The sequence below is a fragment of the Cucumis melo genome, chromosome 5, assembly GCF_025177605.1.
Source record: "Cucumis melo cultivar AY chromosome 5, USDA_Cmelo_AY_1.0, whole genome shotgun sequence".
In the NCBI taxonomy this organism is placed as follows: domain Eukaryota; kingdom Viridiplantae; phylum Streptophyta; class Magnoliopsida; order Cucurbitales; family Cucurbitaceae; genus Cucumis; species Cucumis melo.
The window spans coordinates 10,558,163-10,585,952 of NC_066861.1; the positions used below are offsets into that span (position 1 = coordinate 10,558,163).

The 27,790-nt window shown below is 33.9% G+C and overlaps 4 protein-coding genes across 6 annotated transcripts; 2 read left to right on the top strand and 2 right to left on the bottom strand.

Moving 5' to 3' along the window:
- The first annotated feature begins 1,253 nt into the window (after positions 1-1,253).
- LOC127149535 (uncharacterized) lies at positions 1,254-11,303 on the top strand. Its single transcript, XM_051085314.1, has 3 exons — positions 1,254-1,805; positions 1,885-2,031; positions 11,145-11,303. The coding sequence occupies exons 1-3, from the start codon at positions 1,254-1,256 to the stop codon at positions 11,301-11,303; spliced, it is 858 nt and encodes a 285-aa protein (XP_050941271.1).
- On the top strand, positions 10,454-19,466 carry LOC103496923 (putative phospholipid-transporting ATPase 9). 2 transcript variants are annotated; one of them, XM_051085287.1, is made up of 12 exons: positions 10,454-10,829; positions 11,269-11,783; positions 14,186-15,543; positions 15,795-15,905; positions 15,993-16,269; positions 16,506-16,594; positions 16,675-16,783; positions 17,379-17,588; positions 17,669-17,794; positions 17,887-17,985; positions 18,112-18,303; positions 18,558-19,466. In XM_051085287.1, exons 2-12 carry the CDS (start codon positions 11,385-11,387, stop codon positions 19,176-19,178), a joined length of 3,591 nt encoding a protein of 1,196 aa, XP_050941244.1. In that variant the 5' UTR covers positions 10,454-10,829; positions 11,269-11,384; the 3' UTR covers positions 19,179-19,466. The 2 variants fall into 2 exon arrangements, with proteins under 2 accessions (XP_050941244.1, XP_008457183.1); XM_008458961.3 differs by lacking the exon at positions 10,454-10,829 and having other exon boundaries at positions 10,852-11,783.
- A 192-nt stretch (positions 19,467-19,658) lies between these two features.
- Positions 19,659-20,533, bottom strand: LOC103496924 (uncharacterized). Its single transcript, XM_008458963.3, has one exon. It carries the CDS (start codon positions 20,123-20,125, stop codon positions 19,688-19,690), a length of 438 nt encoding a protein of 145 aa, XP_008457185.1. The 5' UTR covers positions 20,126-20,533; the 3' UTR covers positions 19,659-19,687.
- A 2,452-nt stretch (positions 20,534-22,985) lies between these two features.
- LOC103496922 (5'-deoxynucleotidase hdd1) lies at positions 22,986-27,570 on the bottom strand. Of its 2 annotated transcripts, XM_008458960.3 has the most exons (9): positions 26,943-27,502; positions 26,463-26,587; positions 26,330-26,367; positions 24,791-24,901; positions 24,595-24,674; positions 24,340-24,376; positions 24,209-24,250; positions 23,571-23,660; positions 22,986-23,333 (listed from the first exon to the last, which is right to left on the bottom strand). In XM_008458960.3, the coding sequence occupies exons 1-8, from the start codon at positions 27,219-27,221 to the stop codon at positions 23,575-23,577; spliced, it is 798 nt and encodes a 265-aa protein (XP_008457182.1). In that variant the 5' UTR covers positions 27,222-27,502; the 3' UTR covers positions 22,986-23,333; positions 23,571-23,574. The 2 variants fall into 2 exon arrangements, with proteins under 2 accessions (XP_008457182.1, XP_050940414.1); XM_051084457.1 differs by lacking the exon at positions 22,986-23,333 and having other exon boundaries at positions 23,379-23,660; positions 26,943-27,570.
- Between the last annotated feature and the right edge of the window lie 220 nt (positions 27,571-27,790).

Genomic DNA, 27,790 nt, shown 5'->3' on the forward strand with positions numbered 1-27,790 from the left:
GTCAAAAGAGTTGGTCGACCGAAGAAAAAGAGGATTCCAAGTGTTGGTGAAGCTCCGAAATTGCATAAGTGTGGTCGGTGTAAACAAATAGGTCACAACAGATTAACGTGTACCAATCCAATTTCATATACCGACAAGTCGAGCATACAAGATTAGAAATTTCTCTACCAATGTACTAAGTATTACACTAATTAATGAATGTTTGTTAATGATGTGTTTTCTTAATGATTTGTCCCAACATTCTTACTTTTTGTGCTTCCAGATGGATGAAGAAGACAAAAATAACAATTGGCTTATTCATTTAAGAACACAAAAACTGGTTTTAGGATCGTTTAAAAATAACTAAACGTTCGTTTAAAAATATCTAAATGATCGTTTAAAAATAACTAAACGATCGGTTAACAACAACCAAATGATTGCTTGAAAACAACTAAACGATAGGTTAAACAAAACTAAACGATCGATTAAAAACAACCAAAACATCGTGTAAAAAAAACCAAACGATCGTTTGAAAACAACTAAACGATCAGTTAAACAAAACTAAACGATCGGTCAAACAAAACTAAACGATCGTTTAAAACAACCAATCGATCGTTTGAAATTAACTAAACGATTGATTATAAACAACTAAACGATCGTTTACAAAAACTAAACGATCTTTTAAAACAACGAAACACACCCGCGAATTGTTTACAACCGCGATTCAACATTTCAAAAAAAGTACACGAATTTACAATATTGCCCCTTTGGTAAAAACAACCGATATATACGTTCAGCCTTCTTCGTTCGTTTTTCGTCACAACGCAATACACAACCGCACTGATCACTCACCTTCGTTTTCTCTCAGTCCATTGTTCTCTCAGACCATTTTTGTCTCAGTCCATATTTTTCGTCAACGTCAAAAGGTATTTTCCCGAACTTTTCCTACTATAACGTTACACTTTTCCTTTCTTTATATTTCAAACGTTTCGACTTGTGTCTTGAAAAACTATCATTGTGTTCTTAAATTATTATTGTGAAGCGTTTAGGGTTTCGGATTCGACTTCTGTCTTCAATATAGTTCTCCAGATTGTTAAATTTATTACTTTCCGATTAACTATCATTTCAGGATGGTTGTACCTAGCGACAAGTATTTTCCTGCCACTGTGTCATGTCAAGTGCACAAGATCGGCAATCTTATTAAGGATAAACTGACCAAGGACCAACTGCAAATGTTCGAAAAAACAATTTTTGGTCCATTGCTAAATGTGAACATGGTCTTCAACGGCCAGTTGATCCATCATTTCTTGCTGAGGCAGATACCTGAAGACGGTAACGCAGATGGAATCTGTTTCTCAGTTTTGGGGAAGAACGTCCGTTTTACCCAAAAGGAATTCAACATCATAACTGGATTGTGGCCAACAAACAATCCATTGGAGAAAGATTGCGATAGCAAGCGCCTACAAAGTCTTCTATTCGGATCAGAAAATAAGAAACTAATAACATGCTTGGAAATTGAGGAAATTTTCAAGAATTTTGAGTTTACAAATGATGACGATGCTGTGAAGGTCGCCTTGGCCGTCTTTATAGAAACTGTGATGGTCGGGAAGGATAAGAAAACACAGTTTGACATGGATATTATGGGAAGAGTTGATGATGAAGAAGCATTTAAAAGCTTTGATTGGTCAACTTTCTTCTACACTCGTCTGCTCAACAGTTTAAAGACAAGTCTCCAAGGAAAAAAAGAAGCATACGAGCTGAAGAAGACACGAAGTTCCAAAGCAGTGTCATACTACAACATCAAAGGCTACGTGCTTGCTTTTCAGGTGATTTTTATTTGTTCATACACTTTAAGTAAACGCCAATTGAACATCAAAGTTTAACATATTTGTTTAAATGTTGTAGGTGTGGGCTTATGAAGTACTCTCAACTGCAAATGAGCACCTGGCCACAAGAAACAGTAAGGGATTAATCCCTAGGATATTGAGATGGAATTGTACGCAAGCTCCATCTTACAAAATGCTGCATAAGAACATATACGACAACAAAAATGTAAGTAAAACTTGTCAGTGATCGTTTAATACAATTACACGATCGTTTAATACAATTACATTGCAGACTGTTGTTCAACCTAAACTGAAGATGTCAACCCAAGAGAAGGCTTTCATAGAGAGTTGAATTCGAGGGGATGATAACATGCAAATGGAGGACGATGAATCCATTGGAGCAATGAACAACAAATCATTGGAGCAATCAGACTCATCTCCACAAAGAGAACAATTGTCACCCCAAAGAGAACAAAGTCAAACAGTGGCTGACGAGTCTGAAATGCATCCAATCACCAAGAAGAAACATTTCAGATCAAAGAAGTCCAATGACAAAGAAGAACAAAGTCATTCAAAATCCTACAAGAAACTGAAGAAGGAAATAAAAGAAGTTCGTAAGGATTTATCCACACTGACTTTTATAGTCTGTAGGATGGATGACACAATCACAAAGCAGTCATTGGAGCTGTATGAAATGAAGCAGATACTGGAGAAATTGGTCCAGGTAAAATTTGTTTTCATAATACATTAGTTACACGATCGTATAACTTTGATAGACGATCGTTTATCAAAGTTACTCGATCGTTTAACTTTGATAGACGATCGTTTATCAAAGTTACGCGATCGTTTACTTTTATATACACGATGGTTTAACAATACATTATTTTTTTAATTTTATGTTCGTTTTTATTTGTTTATTAGAATCAAATTGAAAATCAAGGGAATGATCATACTGATCAGAATGACAATGAGTATGTTGTTCAAGAACAACATACTGAACAACAACCTACTGAAGAACAACATACTGAACATCAAGAGGAAACCCAAAGGTTAACATTTCATTCATTGTTTACTAGTTTATAAATACCTAACAATTGTATTTTTTTTCTTATTCTCATGTTTTTTCTCATTTTATTTAGGGAACATCAACAGGAATGTGGTAGTGATATAAGCATAGATGGTAGGGATGCAGACTTGCTAATGACTATAAGAGATATATCAGATAGTCTAAGTCATCAAATTCAGAAAGAAACAGACCTGCCACAAATGATTACTACCCTTCCATTTATGAGCCAACCTCTTGCACTTTGTGAATTGGCTCCATTGGATCAAACTGTACAAATTGTAAATGAAGAATCTCAACTGGTATGTATACACAATAAATTTGTAGTCGTTTGAATTAATAGTTTGTTACTTGTTTAATACGATTACATTGCAGGAAACAACAAAAAAACAAGTTGAGATTCAAAAAAATGATGAAGCAGTTACTTTGGTTGAAAAAGAACCAGTAACTGTGCCTGATAAAGATGAACAAGAAAAACCAATAAAGAGAAGAAAGTTATGTAAAATAGCAAATAAAAAGGTGCAAGATGAAGATGAACAAGGTAATCCACCCACAACATCTGCTCAGATCATAATAGAATCTACAACACCTGTCCCAGATGTGGAAATCAGAGAAGTAGATACATATAATCCGATGTGGAAAGTGGATCCAAAATTATGGAAGGAATACTTACAATGGAAAAGATCAAGAAAAACAACACATGAACAAAGGAAAGTAGTCTCCACAACCAGAAAGAAAGACTTTTTCAGACAGCTTGAAGAAAAACATGGGTACATGGAGACGTAAGTACTCTTTTCAAACGATCGCTTATATTAACTAAACGATCGCTTCTATTAATTAAACGATCGTTAAGTTAATATTACACGATCGCTTACTAAGTAAACGATCACATGTACATTTCTTAAGCGATCGCTTATGCTCTCCTTTCATTCACTAAACGATCGTTTATTTTTTCTTTGTAGACATTGGATTTGCTATTATCCCACTTGCAGAATAAAATGTTGCATCTCAAGCACCTTTGCAAGCGCTCTTTTAGAATATTACATTCCTCGTTTCTAGTAAGTTGTTATTCTTTAATTTTTTTTTTGTATAGAAGTTAAACTACATCATTATATTCTGACTAAAATTTTTGACTTGTTCTTGAAGCTTGGAATCAATAAACCAGACTGCATTGTTTGGAACCATATTTTCGATACTCATCTGGTGACACCAGATAATACGAAAGCTGAATGGACAGACCCAACAGCACACCTAACTATATGGATAGAAAAAGATGTGGAATACTATTTCAACACTGCTGTTGGTGATTAAAACCACATACCAGGGTGGGGAGATGTCAACTACGTGATTACCTGCATCAACATAAAAGAACACTGGTTGGCTATTGCAGCTGATATGAGAAAATGCAGGATCTACGTGTTCGACTCAATGCCAAATTATGTTGAGCAGAAACTTGTTGATGAAGCTCTTCAAATGCCTGCACGATGCATCCTCTCACTCGCGATTGCAATTGGAGTCAACCTCCATTCAGATCATTTCACATATGGCCCTTGGCCAATACGCAGATCGAAGGCCACATTATAGAAAAGGCGTTCATTGGATTGTGGAATTTTTTGTACTAAATTTGTTGAATGCCTTGTAACTGGTAGTGACCTTTGTTGTCTAACTGTGCCAAACATGAAACTGTTTAGACAACAATATGTGCTGGAACTTTGGGCCAATAAATACTTTTGCTAAATAAAAAAATATATATTTCGTTCTTGTACTTTTGAGTTAATATTTGTATTCGTTTATATAATGTTTTTATGTAATTTTTATAGAGAGAATAACATATTATAATTTTAAATTTTGTTATAAAATAAATACTTTGTGATATTTTCAATTAAACACGGCCAAAATTGAGAAAGAATATTTGAGTTAATATTTGTATTAATTTAGATACATATCACAAAATATTCGTGTAGAGAAATACTCATCGCGCACATATGTTTAAGCGATCGTTTAGTAAAGTCTAAACGATCGTTTGGTAAAGTCTAAACGATCTTCTTAATAAACGATGTCTAAACGATCTTCTTAATAAACGATCGTTTAGCTGCAAGTAGTTTTGCAACATAGAGAATAATCGATACTACTAATTGAAATGCCAATTGATACTAATTGAAATGCAACATAGAGAATAATCGAACAGCCAATTGATACTTGTGATTTATGTAAATATTTCAATACATAGGAGTGTTGGTCCATAATTGAAATGCTAATTGTTTTCTAAAGTAGGACATGTTTTCTTGACATAATGTATCTAAACCAACACCAGCAGCTATGTACTCAAAATACTTAATTGTGAATACGTCACAATCACTATTATTTCGTTGAAATGGAATTGAGTCAACAATGACAACTGGCCAAGGTTCCTTGTATGTCGATGATCTACCTCTCCTATCAAAGAAGCCAGTACTATCTAACAACTTTGGCACCAACTGTCGAATGAGCAGTAATATGTTTGTGATCTCTTCAGCAGTTGAAAGTGACGGAAGCGAATCCCATACCTTCACTTTAACTTACCAAATCCAAGCATAATAGAACCCAATGGTTGACATGGACATTGAATGGAGAGTAAACGTAATCAACACTTGCCCAAGGATCTTGGAAGTCCTCTTTTGACCCGACAACATAGTCAACCAACCTATACTCTTCGTCCCAGTCAAACGGGTGATTCTCTTTAATACATTCTTTGTATAAGGGCCACTTCGAAACTAAAATGCGCTGCAAAGAAAAATATACAAACGTAAATATCAGACCGAAAGACAAATATCAAATGCAAATACATACATAAAGTAACGTGACGATTCCAAACCATAAAGATTGTGTCTGCAGTTGTGAAGTTCTGAGAAGAAGGTATCCCGACTGCCTTAATCTTCAAGCAAATGAAAAGAAAAAGTGCATCCAAATGCTAATAGAAACAAAAGTAAGCAGTAAATGTTTAGAACCATAACAATGAAAAAATTATAATTGCATAAATGATAAGATAATCCCTTACCTCATCCGCCAACCACCGGCGACACATAAACAAGTCTCTGAAAAAAGCCTTCGATTTTTTCCCATGAAAGGTTTCACGCAGCTCATCGTCTGTACGCTTGTCTGTAATCCAAGCTCGAAGTCTATCTAAATGGACGTCAAGTATTTTGTGCATAGGATCATAAACAATTGGTTCATACTGAGAGGTGCTGGTGGTTGATGTCACAAACCGTTTTGGTAGAGTTGTGAATGGGGTTGATAGGTAAACACTTGCACGCTTCCTACGGGCGGGCCGAACGTGTGGTCGTTGAGTGAGAAATGGTTCTATCTCTGTGACGTCCTCATCGTCAACGACATCTATTGGCTCCTCTAAACCAATATCAACCTTCTTCTCCAACACATTTTCGTCGCCCTATGGAAGCTCATAATGCATTAGTGTGGATAATGATAGAAATTAAACATCAATATTAGCAAGAACATGGAATCAAACCTTCTTTTTAACTTCAATGTGTTCATCCTCCTTTGGCATCCTCAACCAATTAGGGGTACCGCCTGTGTCAACATCTTCGGTCTTAGCATTATCCACTTCTTTACTTTCTAATGTATGATCGACTAAGCCTTCGGACACCTTGTGATCCCCTTCGTCACCCTATGGAACCTCAAAATGAATTAGCGAGAACATGCAACTTAACGTATGAGTAATTACCAAATATGAAACAACTAACGTCAATACACTTAACAGTTTCATTCCTAACCTTTCTTTGAAGTCCAATGTGCTTCAATATGGTTGACATCATGCCCTTCAATTTGTCAATATCTGATTTTATACTATTAAGTTGCCCTTCAACAACCCCTACTCGATCTTGGAGATTCCGAATAGCCTTTTTCATCTTAATCTTGGACTTTTGTTTCTTACTCTTTTTGAAGTCATCTTCATCATTAACAACTTCTCTTACTCTTTTTGAACCACCATTCTTCGACTAAATAATGGTAGATGAGCGGAAGTTTTCAAAAAGTTCACCTGAAGCAATTTTCAACTGCTCCTCTTCAGGTGTCATCTCAATGACCGCCTTAATTATAAACTGCAAATAGAAAAAGGCAAATGTATTTAGGACAAAGAAATAAGCACAAAATCATGCGATCCTTAAGTAAGTTACTATTGCTTGCTACTTACCATTGGCGAGTCAAACACCTGGCTTATAGTTTGGGACTTTGGTGATTGTTGGCACACCCACCTCAGCATTCGTGGTATGACATGATCGTTTACTTTATCTACACCACATCCAATGATGGTTGGTATAGACTCATATGCCCAAACCTATTCGACATTTGACTAACAAGTTTAGGAAGTGCCACAAGATATATATAGATATATAAACAAGTGGTTTCACAATCGTTTCAAAACAACTATACAATCGTTTAACATAACTAAACGATCGTTAAAAAAACAACTAAACGATCGTTTAAAACAACTAAACGATCGTTTAAATAACTAAACTATCGTTTAAAATAACTAAACGATCGTTTAAAAGTTTTGAAGTAAGAAGTAAGAAGTCACATACCTGTAATGCATGCGGAAATCCATTGATAGTATATTTTTTTGTTTGTGTTGATTTCTTCTTTCCCTTGGCATATTGCTTGTCCAAGGCTCTTTTCAAGGCATTTAGCGTACGTACAAAAACAATCCGACCCCAATCATAATTATTAAATGTATTCCAATCATCAGCAATCTTGAAAAAACCAATGTCCACTTTAGTTCCCCTATCTTTTCCCAACAAAGATATCTCTATAAAGTAGACTAAAGCTAATTTCACAATATCATCGTCATCACCCTCGTATTCCAAAAATATATCCTCTAAGTCGCTAACATAAATACACTCCTTGTCTTTGAAAAACTTCTCCAACAGTCGACTATTCCCAACCAACTGAATATAGTCCTCTTTAGGACCCCATAGTCCAGTTATGATGTTAAACTCTCTCCTACCGAAAGTACAAACAACGCCCCCTAGTAAGAAACTTATAGAATCCTTTCCTTCATCTTCCACATCCTTTAACAGTAAGTAGTGGATGAGTGGCCCATTAAAGACAATATTTAGGTCCAAAAAGTGCCCAAACTTTGTTTTCCTAAATAAGACTAATTGATCGGGTTTGAGTTTGGCCTTAATATTATGTGTTGTCTTTTCTAAATGAGACAAACAACTTACTAAGGAATAAAAATGATGGGAAGGATTAATCTTGTACAAGGATCCGTCGGTCGATGTCGATGTCGATGTCATGATTGAAGCCTGAAGAAAAAGGAACAAATTCCAGCAAATAAGTCGATTCCAAAACCAAACATTTACAGCAAATATATTGAAAATGGGTTACAGATAAAACTCACTGAAATAAGAGAACACGCTCAAAGTTGATTCTTAGGTTCGAAAAGGAGAAGCGACGAAATGCACTGGAGGACTGACGACAAACGAACAGTCGGAGTATCTTCGAAGAGCAGAGCGGAAAATTTCAAAAGCCAACGAAAGGAGATGTTTTTTTTTTACTTCAGGTGTTTTATGTGAAAGAGAAGGAAAAGCGAACGTGGGTAGGCGAAAAATCAATAGAGAGCGATAGAAATTTAATGAAGGGCATTTTTGTCCATTCACACCCAAATTGTCCTAAAAGTCTTTCTTTTGAAAACTTGTCCCAAAATTCATTTAAAGCTCTTTTTTTAACCTATTTTTGGCAATTTCCCCTAATTGTTCAATGTTGTTCTTTTATGTTATTTGATTTATGAATCCAATGATCTATTTGTAAATGTGATTTGATTGAGGTTGAATTTAATTAGGTTATTGTTTTACTTCTAATAAGAATAAATGATTTTGTAGCTTCGGTAACATAATTTAATCATTAATTTGCTTTACTTAAATGCAATAATGAATGGTTATAACATTAATTATCAATTAAATTTAAGAGTCATTCCAACTACTTTAATTCTCTAGAAAACTACATGAAACTATTTTATTAATTGTTTAAAAATAAAATTATGGGAGAAACCTTTTCACATTTTTATTATTGAATGGTAAACTTATCACCAAGTGAACTATGAGAAAACTTAAAATCAAAAGGTAAAATGGACTAACAAAATTTATGAGTTTGAAAACATTTTATCAAAAAATATATTTTTCTCTGATTGGTGCAAAGCATTGTTCTACATTCATACAAACAAAGAAATATTTAGATGGTGAGTTGAGAAAGAAAAATAAATAAATTACAAAAAAAAAGATTTTTTGAATAGACAAAATGTTGGCTTTACATAATTATAGCTAGAAGTTGAATTGAAAAATGTTGTAGCGAGAGAGTTAAAAGATTAAAAAATATTTTGTTATTGGTGTCAGATCGTTATATAAAATAACTTGCAAAATATCTATGGAAGTTGAAAAAATCGATACCTTAGTTTGACAACATCTGTCAAAGCATACATACGTCTTTTATTAATGCAAAAATATTGCTATGCATTTTTGAAAAAAAATTGGGAGAGTGAATTGAGACAAAAATACACAACAAAAAAATAAAAAAAAAATAAATTAAGATACAAACTAAACACCTTTACAATTATTGATAGATTAACCTATATTCTTCTATGTGCGTAATGTGCATAGAGATAATTGCTTCCTGTATATATAGGTGGAGGGAAGTTGATACCAACTTGGAAAAGGAAAGTACAAGTTTTAATTCATTCAATAATTTTCATCATAAACTTCTCAAATTTAAAATAAAAACAAAAAACAAAAACACTATTGTTTTCAACGTAAAAGAAAATTTCAATAGCAAACCCCATAATTGATATTTACTACCCATTATTCATCAAAAACATATTATTTTATTATAAAAACAAAATATGAAGTTTAAAAAGAGAATTACTTTAAAACCGAAGTAGTAACCTAGATAATGTACTAAGAAAATGAATTTAATAGAGATAAAAAAGTTTATCCACATATATAGATAATAAAACAGCAAAATGTTTAACAATTTCGAAAACGAAAAGAGTGCACAGACCCATAATGGAAAATACAAAAAATGACCATGTCCAGTGATTAATTGGCATACCTAGAGCATAATATATTTGGTAAAATATCGTTTAGATTTGACTATTTTTTTTCTACTAAGCCAAGATTATTTGGTAGTCAAATATAAACCATTCTTTTAAAGATTTTTTTCAGAAAAAATTCATATTTATATTATTATACCGTCTTTTAAATTTGATCTTTTATATTTGACAGATGACCTTGAATAACTAAATAACAATTTGATAAAGAAAAATAAAAAATAAAATAGATCTTTTATCTAAATAACAACGTGAGAAAAAAATAAAAGAAAAAAAATGATGGAGAAGAAAAATAAAAATTAAAATATTAAAATATGGAAAAGAAAAGACAAACGTGAAATATTAAAAAAAAAAAAAAAGAATAGGGAGGTCATGAAGTTTTTGATTTTGTTAATACACACCGTAAATATGAAAATTTACCTTTAAAAACCTTATTTTGTTTTTGAAAATTAGGTTAGAAATGGAACGTGAAAAATGGAAAGGAAAGAAAAGGAAAAAGAATGAACGCTTGCTTATGCCATGTGAGGTTTCCCGCGAAATGAAATTTAGCACTGATCAAGAGAAGTTTAGAAGAAAATTGTGATGAGTCTTGTAGTTCTGGACTCCTAGCTTCAAGTCACTCCATTCTTTGATTGTTTTCTTTGTATGGATTCTTTGAACAAGTTGCTGCAAATTTCTCCTGCAATTTAATATTACTAAATTCTACTTTTCTCCCTCCGTTGATACTTTCCGGTAAACGACGGAAATTGACATTGTCGTACCGGTGAGTAGACCTCACGCGTAAGGATTTAATTAAACCCCTCTTGTAGGAAGTCAAAAAAACTATCCTACAAATGGAATCAAAGTCTTCGTTCTTCGATTCAAGGTATTTCTCACTCCTTTCATTTTAATTATTCACTACCATTGGTTGGTTGGTTGATTGGAGCATTTATTTAAACCCCACTTGATTGCTTCTAGATTTCAATCCAAGGGTGAAACCAGAGTTTGATTTTTCTCCCTTGGTGGCCAGACCAGTGTTTATACTTTGCCGCTTCTTCCCTGTTTCTTCCTTTCAACTGTTTTTCACCTTCTGCTCTTTTTTCCCGCATTCTGCTGCCTTTTATGTCATTTTTTTAAGGGAAGTTTTGTGGGTTTTCGTTTGTTTTTCCGTTTAGCTCTTTCTTTGATTGGTTGGATTCAGATTTTGTGTGGTTACTGTTTCTGGAGATTTGAAATTTTCCTTCTTGGTTTTGCCCCCTATTGGGGTTTACTGCTGGACATAAAGAAGGGTCCATTTATCATCATTGAAAACTTGTCTTTCCCAGGAGGAGCTTACATGTTTCAAGTTGGTGTAGTTTGAAGACTAGGGGAATTTCAGCTAGGGCTGGCGGTGGCTGCCTGTATTGGTGTTTGACTAAATTTTGTGCTGGTCCTGGAGAAAATGAGGACAGGAAACCAAAAGAGGAAGCTGAGGCTAAGCAAGATCTATTCATTTGCTTGTGGGAGAACATCATTGAAAGATGAAGACCATTCACAAATTGGGGCGCCCGGGTTTTCACGAGTGGTTTTCTGTAATGATCCTAATTGTTTGGAGTCTGAAATGCGTAATTATGTTGACAATTCCATCAGGTCTACAAAGTATACACCTATCAATTTTTTGCCCAAGTCCTTGTTTGAGCAGTTCAGGAGGGTGGCTAATTTTTACTTCTTGGTTGCTGGAATACTAGCCTTCACTCCTCTTGCTCCTTTTACTGCCGTTAGTGCAATTATCCCTCTTATTGCAGTCATTACCGCGACAATGATTAAAGAAGGTATTGAAGATTGGCGACGACAGTCACAGGTAACGGTTGTTCTCTATTTTATTTAGTTTCATAATCTATATGTTTGCTTGTATATTAATTGATAACTAGGTAATGATTAACTTAAATATTTTGGTAAATATTATCCTGTTTATTTTGCATAATGTTCTGAAATATAAGAAAACATCTCCAAGGATGAAAAGATAATGCTAAAAATAACACAGTTCTCTAATCTTATTTTCTTCAACATTAAGATGCAAAAGCCTTTTTAATTCTTATCTGTTAGACATCCAAACTCCTTTACCGGCAGAAATCAATAAACAGCACAAGAAATAGCCAAACAACATCGAAAGAGACCCAAATATGTCAGGAACTCAGTTGTATTCAGAGTTCTTCGATATACAGTGATGTTATGAATCTGCAATTGAAAACTAAGGATCTTCCCAAAATGGAACCACGGGAAAATCCCTCTACACTCTAGATCCAGAGCTGGTTCTCCCAGCTCATAGACACCAGAGTACTCTCGAAATACCTACCTCCCATTGTCCCCCAAACATACTCGCTCACGATCCCAGACTGTGTCCACTTAATCGTTTTCCCTTCCATTCCCCATTTTACCTCTCCTAGAATACATTTTAATGATAGGAGGCCTCTCAAAATCCTAACCACCCTTCTAAAGCAAAAATCTTTTTATGACAATGGCCAGTCTTATCACTTCTGGTAGTTTTAGTTCAATTTGAGGCAATATTAAGGATTAGTGAACGTATGATAAGAAATTCCAAATTCTTCTCATGCTGTAGTCAAATGAGCTATTTTCTTCCTTACGTGTGGTTGAAGTCAGTTTTCTCGTCTAACTTTGTTTGTAATAGAAAATTTCTTTCCAACTGTTTTGAACTTTTGAATGTATAAAGCGTCGAATGTTTTTTAACTAAAAGAATGAATGTTGTGACATACAATGTAGATGATGTCATTTATTTTAAAACGTATCGACATAAGCATTTTATCATGATCATCACCACCATGTTATCGTTATGCTCTTAGAATTTTACTTTGTTTGAAATAATATTTATCAAGTTTAATCAGAAGTTGGGAACAAAATTTAAAGAAGTTGATGAAAATTTTTAAGGTTAAATTATAACAAAAATGCCTTTAAACTTTATAATTTATATAAAAAAATACCCTAAGCTTTCAAAAGTTTCAAAAATGTCCTTCAATTTTCAACAAGAGTTCAAAAATACCCTTACTGTTAGTTTTGGAGGGAAACTATTAAAATTTTATTTCAAAATACCCCTAAAGTATTGAAAAGTTTCATAAATACTATTTAGCTTAAAATAAAAAAGTTTAAAAAATATTCTCACTGTACCAAATTTTCAAGCAATTTTCTAATCAGTCAAAATAAAAACCGAAGTTTTAAGCTAAAGCATAAAATTCCACATAATGTCACAAAATTCTAAAAAAAAAAATTTCTACTTAAAACATACTAAAACAATAAACTAAACTTTTAAAAATGCCCTTAAACTTTCAAAAGTTCCACACTACTCTTAAACTAAAAAAAAGAAAAAAGAAAAAATAAAAAAGCTCTTATTAGCATAAGTCGTTAATACGGTCTTACTTTTCTATTATTTTCTTTTTCTCCCCTCACTTCTTTTAGACAAGTAAATAAATAAATAAAACTGCACACTTTAGTTAGGAATATGGACTCTAATAAGAATAAAAAGAATAATAAGAGGACCAAGGGATTTCAGGCCTTACATGTTTTAATGAACATTTTTTAAGTTTAAGGGTATTTAGAAACTTTACAATAGTTCAAGGGTATTTTTGAAACAAAACTTTGATGGTTTCCATTCAAAACTAATGATAAGGGTATTTTTGAAATCTTTTTAAAAGTTTAAGGGCATTTTTTAAACTTTTAAAAGTTTAGAGGTATTTTTGACACAAATTACAAAGTTCAAGGACAATTTTTTATAATTTAGCCAATTTTTAAAGACAAATCTTTAAGAGGGTCAGAATTAATTTGTGATGCAAAAAGAAAGTAGCCTAGTTCTCTGGTACCAGGGGATAAGTGTTCCTGTTACGGTCCGCATACGTATAAAGTACATGCTTTACCCTTTACATTTATGAAGATTGTAGGAATGGAGATGCGAAATGTGTTTGTGTTGGGTCTATCATTATAATAAATCAAACTATGATCTCTCTTTCTGGATCACATCTATATTTTACCCATTTCAAAAGAAATCTCTATTTTCCATGGAAGATATACAATTGATTTTTAGTTAGTTAGCCTTCTCAACTAATATTAATAATAACAAAGCAGCATGCCCTTCCTTGCTGCAGAACGATTTAATTTGTTGTTCACAGTTTGTAATGAATCTATGTTAATATAATAGACTGTTCTTTGTCAATCTTTGCACTTCCTTGATTATTTGAGTGGGTGTTTATCCAGGATATTGAGGTAAATAACAGAAAGGTTAAGGTTCATCAAGGCAATGGAGTCTTTGATTTTACTGAATGGAAAACTTTGAGGGTCGGAGATATAGTGAAGGTTGAAAAGGATCAATACTTTCCTGCCGACCTTCTTTTGATTTCATCATGCTATGAGGATGGAATCTGTTACGTAGAAACAATGAACCTTGATGGGGAAACAAATCTGAAGGTAAAGCAAGCATTGGATGCAACTGCATTTGCAAATGAGGATTCTAACTTCCGTGATTTTAAGGCTACAATCAAATGTGAAGACCCAAATGCAAATCTTTATACCTTTGTAGGAAGCATGGACTTTGAAGAGCAACAATATCCACTTTCCCCACAAAATCTTCTCTTGAGAGACTCCAAACTTCGAAACACAGAATATATATATGGGGTTGTTGTCTTTACTGGTCAAGATTCAAAGGTTATTCAAAATTCTACTGATCCGCCTTCCAAGAGAAGCAAAGTTGAGAAGAAGATGGATAAAATCATATATCTACTGTTTGGCATTCTATTCATTCTGGCATTTGTTGGATCTATAGTCTTCGGTGTCGTGACTAAAGATGATCTGAAAAATGGAAGGAGTAAGAGATGGTATCTTAATCCCGAACATTCTACTATTTTCTTTGATCCTGAGAATGCACCAGCTGCTGCAATTTTTCACTTTCTTACTGCACTGATGTTGTATAACTACTTTATACCTATATCATTGTATGTGTCTATTGAGATTGTCAAAGTTCTTCAGAGTATCTTCATCAATCAAGACATACACATGTACTATGAAGAATCTGACAAACCAGCACATGCCCGCACCTCAAATTTGAATGAGGAACTTGGTCAAGTTGACACTATACTCTCTGACAAGACTGGCACTTTGACCTGTAACTCAATGGAGTTTATCAAGTGTTCTGTGGCTGGAACAGCTTATGGCAGTGGTATCACTGAAACTGAGAGAGCTATGGAAGCCAGAAATGGTATGCCAATGCTTAATGGTAATGGCAATGGAAATACCTATAAGCGTAATGAGGATGCTACAGATACAAATCCCCCTGTCAAAGGGTTCAATTTTAAGGACAAAAGGATTATGAACGGAAAATGGGTTAATGAACCTCATGCAGATGTCATCCAGAAGTTCTTCCGCCTCCTTGCAACTTGTCATACAGCTATTCCCGATGTGGATGAAAACACGGGAAAGGTTTCATATGAAGCAGAATCGCCAGATGAAGCAGCATTTGTAATTGCTGCCAGAGAAATTGGTTTTGAATTCTATCAGAGGACACAGACAAGTATTTCAATTCGTGAATTGGATCCTAGGTCTGGAAGGAAGGTGGAAAGGTTAGTCTAGCTTTGGCATTAACTTTCAATAAGAACCTCTCTTTCCTGTTGAACAGTCAACTCCATAATTCATTTTACATGCATGCATGAAATGTGGATTAGCGTGCTTGCCTGATTCTGATTGTTTACTGCATCTTATATGTGCTAGCATTCTTAATTATGGATGGTCAGAACGTTTCTTCTCACTCTTTCTATGTGAATAGTGGCGTTAGCAGCACTCTTGCTCTACTTACAACTTTTAAATTTCACAGGTCATATAAGCTTTTAAATGTTTTGGAGTTTAATAGCGCACGAAAGAGGATGTCTGTCATAATTAGAGATGAAGAAGGAAAAATACTATTACTATGCAAAGGTGCCGACAGGTATGTGAAATGTGATAAAACCATCTTCATGCAAGTCCTTACATCTACTTTATGGCCATGTATCATCATGATGTGATCTCCATGCAGTGTAATGTTTGAGAGGCTTGCGAAGAATGCTAGCAAATTTGAAGAGAAAACAAAGGAGCATATCAATGAATATGCTGATGCAGGCCTTCGGACCTTGGTACTTGCTTATCGTGAACTTGATGAGGTGGAATACAAGGAATTTGACAGGAAATTCTATGAAGCAAAAAATTCAGTTAGTGCAGAGAGGGAGTCAACGATTGATAAAGTAACAGATCGCATTGAAAGGAATTTAATTCTTCTTGGTTCCACGGCAGTTGAGGACAAGCTTCAAAATGGGGTGAGTGGAATGCTTAGGTTTATTATGGTTAAACCATTTTTCTTGACACTGATTTGAGGGTGACCTAATGAGGGTTTCCCTCCATTGGAGGTTTTATAGGGTCAGAATCTGTTTTATTCTTCTATATTTAAGGCCTTGTTCCCCCCTGTCGTCCTTTTTCGTAAGCCTCTTTCTTGATATCTAATATCATTGAACTTGAAATTGAACCTGTTCCACATTTCCACTGTGTTTACTAGGTCCCTGAATGCATAGACAAACTTGCTCAAGCTGGGATTAAGATCTGGGTTTTGACTGGGGACAAGATGGAGACTGCGATCAATATTGGGTAAGACTTCTTAGATAATAAGTTTTCCTTGTTTATGTTAGTGACAAATATTTTACTCACTCACGGTTGGAAAATTGCAGTTTTGCCTGTAGTTTGCTCAGACAAGGAATGAAACAGATTATTATAACTCTGGAGACACCAGAAATTCAAGCCTTAGAAAGGACGGGGGAGAAGGATATGATCACTAAGGTAAATCTATATTCAGGTCATGACCTCTTATAACCTGCACATTTGGTTATTGTTCTATTATGATTTTTTCTTAGTTCAACAATATATTGGATTAGAGATTTGAATCTCTGATCTCTTGTTCAAGGGTAAATGTTTTATGTTAGTTGAGTTCATTTTGACATTTATTCTAGTACTTTATTATTTTATTATCCCGATTGAAGAGTCTAATGGTAGTCATTGAATTGGTGGACTGGGCTACTCTATTTTAAGTTTTGACAAAGTAATTAGCATTTGTGAAAAGAAATAATAATAATTAAATAAATAAATTCAAAAATGAAGAAAAAAACTCAAACATACTATATAGGCCCAAGAATGTCACGAATTAACTTTGATGTCCTGAATTATAGCAGCATTTTTGTTTATGTTAGGAAATATGAATACAACAATATTTCCAATTTTTGGTAACTTTGTTAGGTTATACATGTTGAATATATTTTTTCTTAACTGAGGAAGTGATGGATCTGTAGCGTTGGAGCTGGACGATGATTAACAACGTGGCTTTACATAGTTTAAATGGTTAAATTTCTAGCTCATAGGATTTCTGATTATCTTTTAGGCATCAAAAGATAGTATCGTCCACAAGATAACTCGGGCAAGATCTCAGCTCACTGCATCAAGTGGAAGCTCTGAGGCTTATGCATTGATAATTGATGGCAAATCACTTACTTATGCTCTAGAGGATGATGTGAAGAATGTATTCCTTGACCTTGCAATTGGATGTGCGTCCGTTATTTGTTGTCGCTCATCTCCAAAGCAAAAGGCAATGGTAATTGTTCAGCTCTCGATCTCAATGTTTAAAAGCCATTTCAAATTTCATTGTCTCAACAATGTGGAAATAAAATTCAGGTCACTAAGTTGGTCAAACTTGCAACGGGAAAAACAACATTAGCAATTGGTGATGGTGCGAATGATGTTGGAATGCTTCAAGAAGCAGATATTGGAGTTGGAATCAGTGGCGCCGAAGGGATGCAGGTATGGGAAAATGCTTATTATCTTATTTACTTTTTCCTTTTGTTCTGTATCTGATATTTCCTTTTGCATTTTGTCACAATTGATTACTTCAGGCGGTCATGTCGAGTGATATCGCAATTGCTCAGTTCAAATATTTGGAGCGTCTTTTACTTGTGCATGGACATTGGTGTTACAGGAGATTATCATCAATGGTAATTCCATTCACCAAAGACGAATACTGCAACTTTCATATTTAAAAATATTTAGTCAATTTTATTTTCAGGAAGTAATTTATCTTCTTCTAACATCTCTTATTTGCTGGCTTTTCTTTTTGGCAGATATGCTACTTTTTCTACAAGAATTTCACGTTCGGTTTTACGCTTTTCTTATACGAGGCATACACTTCGTTCTCTGGAACCCCTGCATATAACGACTGGTTTATGTCACTCTACAACGTCCTGTTCTCATCTCTTCCAGTTGTGGCCCTCGGGGTGTTTGACCAAGACGTTTCTGCAAGATACTGCCTCAAGGTAAAAATGTGGCATTTTTTTTCTCTTGGTTTTGTGGGGATATTAATTCGTAATTATATTGTATGCATTTATGTATATATTCAATTAAAAGATCATTGCAAAATGATAATAAGAATAATAAATAACTAATTTTCAGCACCCTTGTGGAAACTTAAGTCTGAAATAAACTAAAACTAAGCTTACATCTCACTTTATCTTTTAAAAGATAGTTTCCGGTGTGATCATATCCTAAACCCTTACATTTGTTGTGGCAGTATCCTATGTTGTACCAACAAGGTGTGCAGAACGTTCTCTTTAACTGGGCTAGGATCCTCGGCTGGATGTTTAATGGTCTGTGTAGTGCATTGATCATTTTCTTTTTCTGCACAAGTGGAATGGAGCATCAAGCATTTAATTCCGAAGGGAAAACCGTGGGGAGGGATGTTCTAGGAGCAACAATGCTGTCATGTGTTGTTTGGGTTGTCAACTTGCAGATGGCACTCTCTGTTAGCTACTTCACTTTGATACAACATATTTTCATTTGGGCTTCAATCTTTATCTGGTACCTTTTTCTGATGATATATGGAGCCTTTCCTGCCAGCATTTCGACAAATGCATATCGCGTGTTCCTAGAAGCCCTTGCTCCTGCCGGGTCTTATTGGCTTCTACTGATATTTGTGGTGATCTCTGCTCTCACTCCATTCTTTGTATACTCAGCATTACAGTTGAATTTCTTTCCCATGTACCATGAAAAAATACAATGGATAAGGCATGACGGTCAGGGGCAGATAGATGATCCCGAGTTTGTCCATATGGTCAGGCAAAGCTCGTTGAGACCAACAACTGTGGGTTTCACAGCTCGTTTGGCAGCCAAAATAAGAAAAGAAAAATCGTAGTTTGTTGATTCTCAGAGATGCAGATTGATTGCTGTATGTTTAAATATGAAATTCCTACATTGACCGATTTGTACAGATGCATCAATCTACTTTGTGATGCAATGATTGAAAAATTATTTTTCTTGGCTTCCTCTTCAAGGAAGAAATATAATTTTTGTTCAAAATTATAACTTCATGTACTTTGTATAATAGATAGCTCAGATATCACCATAGATCACGTGTTTATGCCAGAATAATCACCAGCTCTCTCTCTTCTTTAATTTTATTTCACTGTAATTTTTTCTGATACATTCGAACTATTTAGAGTCTCTGCCTCCCCTCTTTCTCAAACACAGAAGAAAAGTACAAAAAAGAAAAGAAAAAAAAAGTTTCCATGTACTAGGTTATGTTTTTTCTGCCTCTCTGTGCTCATGCTATTTATTTATTGATTTGTTATTGGTCAATTTTGTCAGAAAAACAGTAGGAAATGAAGAACGGATATAAAAAGAGAAATAGAAATATCATCCATCTCATGTAGAAGGAATTACTTGAATTAATTGATACTGTACATTTGTAGGACTAAACAGTTCATCTCTGCAGGAACCTGATCTTGTATTACCATTTCCCCAAAAGCTTCCAAAACCAAACTCTCCTTTCTCGTGCAAATCCTGCATAACCTTCTCAATCTCTTCCATACAGCAACTCAAACCCAATCCCTTTTCTTCATTTCTCATACAACTTCCATTACTAATACCTCTAAGCTCATTTCCACAACAACCCTTTTCTTTCCCTACCATCTTCTCCTCTTTTTCTCTCATTCCCAGCCTTTTCTTTGCAAACTCTCTCGTCTTTCGAACGAGTTTGCATGGAAGCTTGAGTAACAAAAGGAGAATGATCTGCAACGCCAGGCATTGACAGCAACAGCATATGACAATGCAGTCGGCTGCTAGTGTGTTCGTATCTTCCATGGTCGTGGAAAATGGTTGACGGGAAGGAAGTGATGTGGGAGAAGAAGATGATCAAAAAAGGAAGACATTGCTTGTTGGAAGCGGATTTGGGTTGAGGAGAGGTATTAGAAAGGGTAAAGTAAAGATGATTAATATGTGGTTGGGAATGCAAAGATGATTGAAAATACCAAAATGGAAATTTCCCTTTACATCAATGCTTAACTTCAAATCTAAGTTTCTCTGTAGCATCCGTATGGGTTTGGCAGATTAGATGGTAATGTTAAGGCAAACTATATGCCTTTCCTTTTGGGGTTTCATGAACCAAAAATGCCAAATCTAAGCAAAGTTTGGATTCTAGAATCACACAAAATGATACTTTTCTTCTTCAGCTTTATAAGTTCACCTTATGAATTGTCTATAAAATATCCATGTATTTTAACTTTTTTTCTTTTTTTCTTTTTTATCTTTTTATTACATAGAAGAGTGGAGATTTGAAGTCGGATAATGAAGATTTAAAGTATATATTTTAACCATTTTTGCTATAATCTAAATTTTGTTTTAGGATTAAAAATATAAATCTAAACATAAATTTAAGTGGCTTCTTGAAAATATAAAACTAATTTACTTTTTTTTTAGAAAAAAAAAGTAACTATGGACTTATTATTAATATTATTACTTTATTAGATGGTTGTATTTTAAACCATTGAAAATTATTTTGTATCCATCAAATAGTTAATGAAAAGTTAAAACTTCAAAATTCTTTGTGCGCTCATAATATGTTTCCAAGTTTTTGTAAGGCCTTCAAATCTTTAATGAAACTTCCATTTGAAATTTTTAAGTCTTTTAAGTTCTAAAGTAAGTTTGGCGGTAATTGACATGATGTTAAATTCTAGAGGTAAAAAGTTTAATTTTTCATTCTCATGATAGTTATATTAAATGTCTTTCAAGTTTTTTGAGAGTCATTGAGGCTCGGATGGCATTTTTTGTTTGAGTTTGGACTTGATTGATTTTTAATTCAATTCTTTGAATCAAATTATTATACGTATAAAACATTTGAAGCGATGTATAGATGTATAAAAATTAAATTGATGGCCGATTTTCAAATATATAAATCTTAATAAATTGATTAAATTGATTTATGCATAAAAGTTTAATGGAAAGGTATAATCGAAAATTTAGAAGTTTCCAGCATAAATTGAAAATCTGAAAGTAGAACCATCAATTCACTGATTTTAGAAAAATGGTAAAATGATAAGTTTGCTTGTATATTTTTTATGTGGACATCCCTTAATTAACTGATAGTACTTTTGCCATTAATATTCAATCTTTAAAAGTATTTTTTTATAACTTGGCTTTTTCTCTAAAGATATATTAAAGATTTATTAAAAATCATATCAATAAATTTTAGCTTAATTTACTAAAAAAAAACAAAAAAAAAAAATATTTACGATCCATTAAGGCTCACAAAAGGCACCATTGTTTTTTTCATAAATTCCAAATGTATCGTTTATTGGTTTTGAATATTGCGTGATCAATCTTAACTTTACTTCTTTTTCTTCTTATTTGCAATTCGTTGCGATCTTTTTTTCTTCTTGGCACAAGATCTAAACAATATTAATACAAGATCTAAATGATCAGTTGTCTATCCCAAATTGATAGAGATAAACAACTATCACTAATAGATCATTTAAATTTGATACACATCGTTTCGACTATGTACAAGTATATATGATCGTTTAGACTGGGTACAAAGATACAAGATTGTGTAGCAAAATTGTTTAGATTTGGTACAAAATCGTTTAGAATGAATACAAGATCATTTAGACTAGGTACAAGAGTACAAGGTCGTTTAGGTTCAGTATAAAGGATATCAAATCATTTAGGTTCGTTCAGTATAAATGGTATAAAATCGTTTAGACTAAGGTAGAAGATCGTTTAAACTCGATAAAAAATCGTTTTTAATCGTTTTTTTACATGCGTGACCGATTAATCGCATGATATTTTTTATATTTCACGTTGTGGGCTTGTGATTTTTTTCCTTTTTCAAAATTATTCTAATACGATATATATTTTTTCATGCTTTGTTTTATTTTTGAATAAAAAACCCTGAATTTTAGACGACCCAAAAGGGGTTATTTATGGAAGATAGTAGACTAATTAATTCTAAAATATTAATTAAAAACTAAATAATCTAAAGGAGTTCTAAAAAAACAAATTATTTATTTTTTTCAATTTTCTCTATAATATCATTTAATTTGATTACACAATCGTTTAAATTCGTTTACACGATCGTTTATTGTTTCAATATTATTTAGTATAAATCGTTTAGATTTCTATATATCGTTTATTTTTTATCGATTTTTTTAGGATTCTTTGTACACAATCGTTTATATTTAACTACCCAAATCTAATACTTTTTTTTAAAGTCTTTTATATTTAGTATACGATCTTGAACAACCAAATAAAAGTTTGAAAAAAAATTAATTTTGATACACGATCTTAAGCCAAATAACAATCAAGAAAAAAAAAATCAAAAGAAGAAAGAGGATAAAATCGCAGACAAAGAGAAGAAAGACAATAAAAGGGAAGAGAAAACCTGGAGTATTTAAAATATTGCTATACGGGTTGTAAATATTTTACCCATTTATTATATTTATGAATTTTTTTTCTATAAACCTAATATTTATTTTTAAAAAATTATAGCTTTTAATCGTTAAATTAATAAAATAATAATAGTTATTAAATTAGATTAAGATTATACTTATCTCCCTCAAGCTATAGCTCGAGGTTCAAATTAGCTCGAGGTTCAAATTCTATTTGTTGTACTAAAAAAATAATCACTATTAAGATGAATCAGCCAGTTTAAATTTATATTCTAAAATAAAAATGTTAAAAAATGATAATATTACATAAATGTTAATTATCAATTTAGCTGTATAACAAATCTGAAATGAAGAGAAACCTCCCCTTCATTTCAAAACAAATAGATCTGACAGCACTCATTCTCCATTTTAGAAATGGAACCAACGGAGAGTCTGCTTTCCATTCATTACAAATCTGCCAACTCATTCACTCAGTAGGCCTTTAAATTTTGCTGCACTTTGATTCAAAATTCAATATGGCTTTTGACACATTGGGTTTTGAATTTGAGCAAACAAATTTTCCCGCTTACTTCTTAAATGCCAAAACTCATAGACAAATGAACTTGGCTTTGAATTTTGAGCAGAACCTAGTGAGAAAGAAAAAGAAAAAAAAAAAAAAAAAAGAGCAGTAATTCACATTGTTATTCTTTATTTATTTCTTTTTCTCTCCCTTTATTTTCAAATTCATTTGCAGTTCAAATGGTGAGTTGAGCTGGAGGCATTTAAGATGCCATCACCAAGAGTGTGTTGTTCTAAAGATACACAAATTCCAACTTAACTTGTATATGTAAAGTTGGATGAACAGAAAAGGAAGAAGTACCTACAAGATCAATTATGGCTGTTTGTCAGTCTAGAATTTCTTCTGGTCAATACTTCAGCTGCCCAACTCTTTCCTACCTCAGTCTGAAATTTTCCTGAAAAATGCAGCAGAATAGATAGTTTATAGCCTACCAAATACTCCTTTCTATTTTCCAGTTAGTCCAATCTATCTAACCAATAACAAATTTCAATCAGGTTTCTGATCTTTTTATTTTGATTCTAATAACTACATGCCAATAACTATTGATATTGAGATGCCATGAAAATAAGACTAATCATTTGCCATTGATGTAGCACAAGGGAGAAAACTAGCAAGATAAAATAAGAACGACAGGTTGTAAATTTTGAAGAGTGAGTAGGTGAATATTTCCAAAACCAAGTTCTTTGACCTAATCGCCATTATTTTATTCAAGTAGCCTCACTCTTAATTACCCATTCCTATATGGTGTCAAATTATTGTGCATTAATCTGATAAGGGTGTCATATGAATATTTAAGTAATGATGTTAACAGGTTGGACTTGATACGATAAAAACCGAAAGATCAAGAAAGTAATTGAAACTGGGAAAAAAGGCAGCCATCAATATTTAGGGACTAAATTAATAGTTTAACTTAAAAGGGTATAATAAAAAGTAGAAATGTACCAGCTGTTGAATGGAAAAACTCATCCAGCACCTTCCCATGTTCTGCCAATGTAATTAATTCATGTCAAATATCAAATTTCAAACTACTAACATTTATTTATAACGCAAGCAAGATGAAGTTTCACAGTTACCTATTTCATATTCAAATGCTTGAAGAATCAACTCAACCTACAAAATACACCACAGTTAGCAAAGGCACGTTCTTAATCACATATCATCACCAATGTAAGCATAAACATTTGAGATATTTACTCCTTCCTTCAAAGTCGCAAGTTCAAATACTCAACTTTACATTTATTGTACTAAAAAAGAAAAAAGAATCTAATACAACCAACACGAAATACAAGGAATGGCTAGTTCATGAAGATGAAACTATGCCAACATACTTTATCAAAGTCCTTCACAAGATTAGCCTCCAAAGAAGAATTGTTTTCATACTCAGCCCAAAGTTCTTTGATCTCTTCGGCTGTAAATGTTTAAAAAGAAAAAAAGAAAAACAAAAAAGAACCAAAAACAGAAAGAAGATTAACAGCAATACTTTCCAGCCATTCACCAAACTCACATCTAAAAATATTTTTGTACCTCTCATGCCTCCACCAAGAAGTTGGCACATTTCATGTAAAGCTGCCGACTCTCTTCTGCTCTTTTCTTCTTTTGGCACACCATCAGATGGCGTTATATCTCCAACAATAGCTGTCGCAGTCCAAATGCAATATCAACCATTATCATTCAGTAGAATACATAAATAATAGCCAACTTAAAAATCATTGTAACATAACAGACAAACAATATATTTCAATGTGGTAAAAACAATATCAATTATATGGAGATAAGCTCGCATGGTTCAACGGGAAACCATTATCTGCTAAAAGGAAATCTGGGGTAAAAAGTTAAAATCAGAAAAATATGCCAATTACATTCAAATTAAAAGAACCATGCAAAATGGACTTTTGATGTTGAATAGATAGTCTCAGCATGATAAAGATATGGATACATACATGCCTCCTATATTCAGTCCCAAGAAGTGTTTATGAATAAGAAATTTCATTGAAATATTTGAGCAAAAATGGCACCATATAAGTAAAAAAAACATATAGCAGCAAACCCGAGATAAACTCCTGCCAGTACTCTTGGTAGGCAGTCTCTAGGTCTTTGGGTTTGGGGGGTTCAGGTCTCAAAATATTAGGATTATATATTGTCCTTTAGGAATCATTCAGCTGCTTCGACTTACCCAACAAGTATCAAGGCATGAGATTGCCTGTAGTTAACCCCTACGATTGAGTGGCTTGACCCCAAAGACAAGCATCCCCTTCCACTAGACAAACAGAAATTTTCAAACAATGATAAGCATCCAATGTCCATCAGTTCCCTATCAGATAAAGGACAGGCCCAAATATGAATATCTCCTCCCCCAGAATGAACAGGAATCTCCCAAACAATGATAAAAGGGAAACAGTGTTCGTCATTCTCTATTCCAAAGGAAAACAAAACCCAAGAGATGTAGAGGAAGTTCTCCCAAAAGTAGGAAAGACAGGACACTGAATGATACCTCGTAGAAGAAAGATGGTATAATCAAGGAAACAAAAAGAGGGGGTCTATCACCCAACCACTTATCCTCCCAAAATTAAGTAGGCAATCCACACCCACAAAACGCTAAACAAACTGAAAAAGAAATATAATCCCAAGAAGATAGCTTTCCACAAAATTCTGAAAGTGCCTCTCAAAAGCCCACCCAAATTAAACTCAAGTGGATGGAGCAATATTTGCTCACAACGACCTTATGTCATCAAGTGTCAAACTCCGGAAGCGCTACAACCTTTAGCTAACAAGGCCTCATTTCAGGGCATGAGATTGTCTATTCCTAACCCCTAAGATTCAATGGTTTAGCCACCATTATCACCTCACTAAATGAGACCCCTCCCGCTCATCAACTCTTTTCCATAAGAAACTCCTTGTAAACTTCTCCAAAGCCACATTGAATGATCCAGAATCTTATCAAGGAGAGTGTTTTGAAAAGAATAAGCCTCCCTCCTTTAAGTTGAAAAGCAATAACAATACCACTACTTAAATAAAATATGCATATAAGTTCAGGAAATTATAGGAAATTGTGTCAGAAAGTACCTTCAGCGATATCATGAACAAGAGCTATCTTGATACACCTGATCAAAGGAGAACAAGGACAAAGAGAAACAAAGTTCAATAGAAGTTCATAACAGAATATTAAAGGTCCAGGCCCCTGGTGAAGAAGTGCTACCTTTCTCTGTTCACTCCTGGAAGATCGCCCGCTATCAAACTCATTAGAGCCATGCGGTACATATGATCAGCAATTGATTCGGGACCATTTATTCCATGATTGATCCAACCCTTTCTCTTTGTAGTCTACAAGAAAAAGAGAATAGCCAAATGATTATTACCTCTAATGGATATAATTTTCAGACCACCTCAGTTTCTCCCAACGCATAAACAAATATAAGTTCTTCTGCCAACAATGAAAAAAAGAACTAAAATCAAATTTTCATTGGCCAAATAATCCAAAATCTTTATCAACTCAGAAAAGCAACAATACCCACTCGCGAACCTTGTAGTTCATTTAATATTCTCCAAGAATCAAGCAAAAACAAAAGTTTTATTTAACGAATTGTTTTATAATATGGATCAAGAAAGTCCCCCCCCCCCCCCCCCCCCCCAATTTTTCATAGCCAACCAGCGTGACATGACCAAATAGTACGGATACCTTAAGCCGATGGCACAATGTGAGGAAGTCAATAACCGAAGAAGACGAGGGCGAACCAGTGGAGCGGAAGGAAGGTTCGGAATTCTCAAGACCGAGGGGCTGCTTGGAAGCATAGCCATCAGTATTGGGGGGCTGGGCACGAAGTGAGACAAGGGTTCGCCAGGGGAAAGCAGAGGGCGATGCAGGGCGCAAGAAGATGCGAGAAACGAAAGCGAAAGAGGAACGAGACAGTGATGGAAGTGGCGGAGGGGCGAGATGGGTCGGCGAATTAACAGCCATTTGTGAAGAAGAGGGAGATGGGTGGAAGAATTTGGGGAAGAATGTGAAGGAGAAGCAAGAAAGCGGCAGAAATGGGTTTGGGGAATGGATTTAGAGAGCGATGAAATAGGGTCCGGAGTTCTTGGTGTTGGGGTGTCTCTTGGCCGCAAGAAGAAAGAGAGCCACCGTAAAAAAGGGGCTGGCTGTGTTCCACAACAAAGCACGTGCCGCTAACTACGATGTTCGTTCTCTTCTCGGAAATTTCTCTTTCTTCCCTCCTTTCTTGGCTTTTTTTTCAATGGAACATTCATGGTATATTTGGCTCCTCCCTAATCATTGTAAAACAATTACATTTTTCATACACCATTTCTTTTTTTCTTTTTCTCTTTTCTTTTTTTTTTTTCCTATATCGCATTTTGATGTATATACTTCCAAATCTATACTATTTTAGGTTTACCTTACCCTTCATCTATCTATCTTCACCCATCCCTTCAATCATAAAATTATATATATATATATATATATATATATATTATGATATTTTTAATAAATAATTAAATATCGAATGAGCTCCATAAGGATAAGTATTA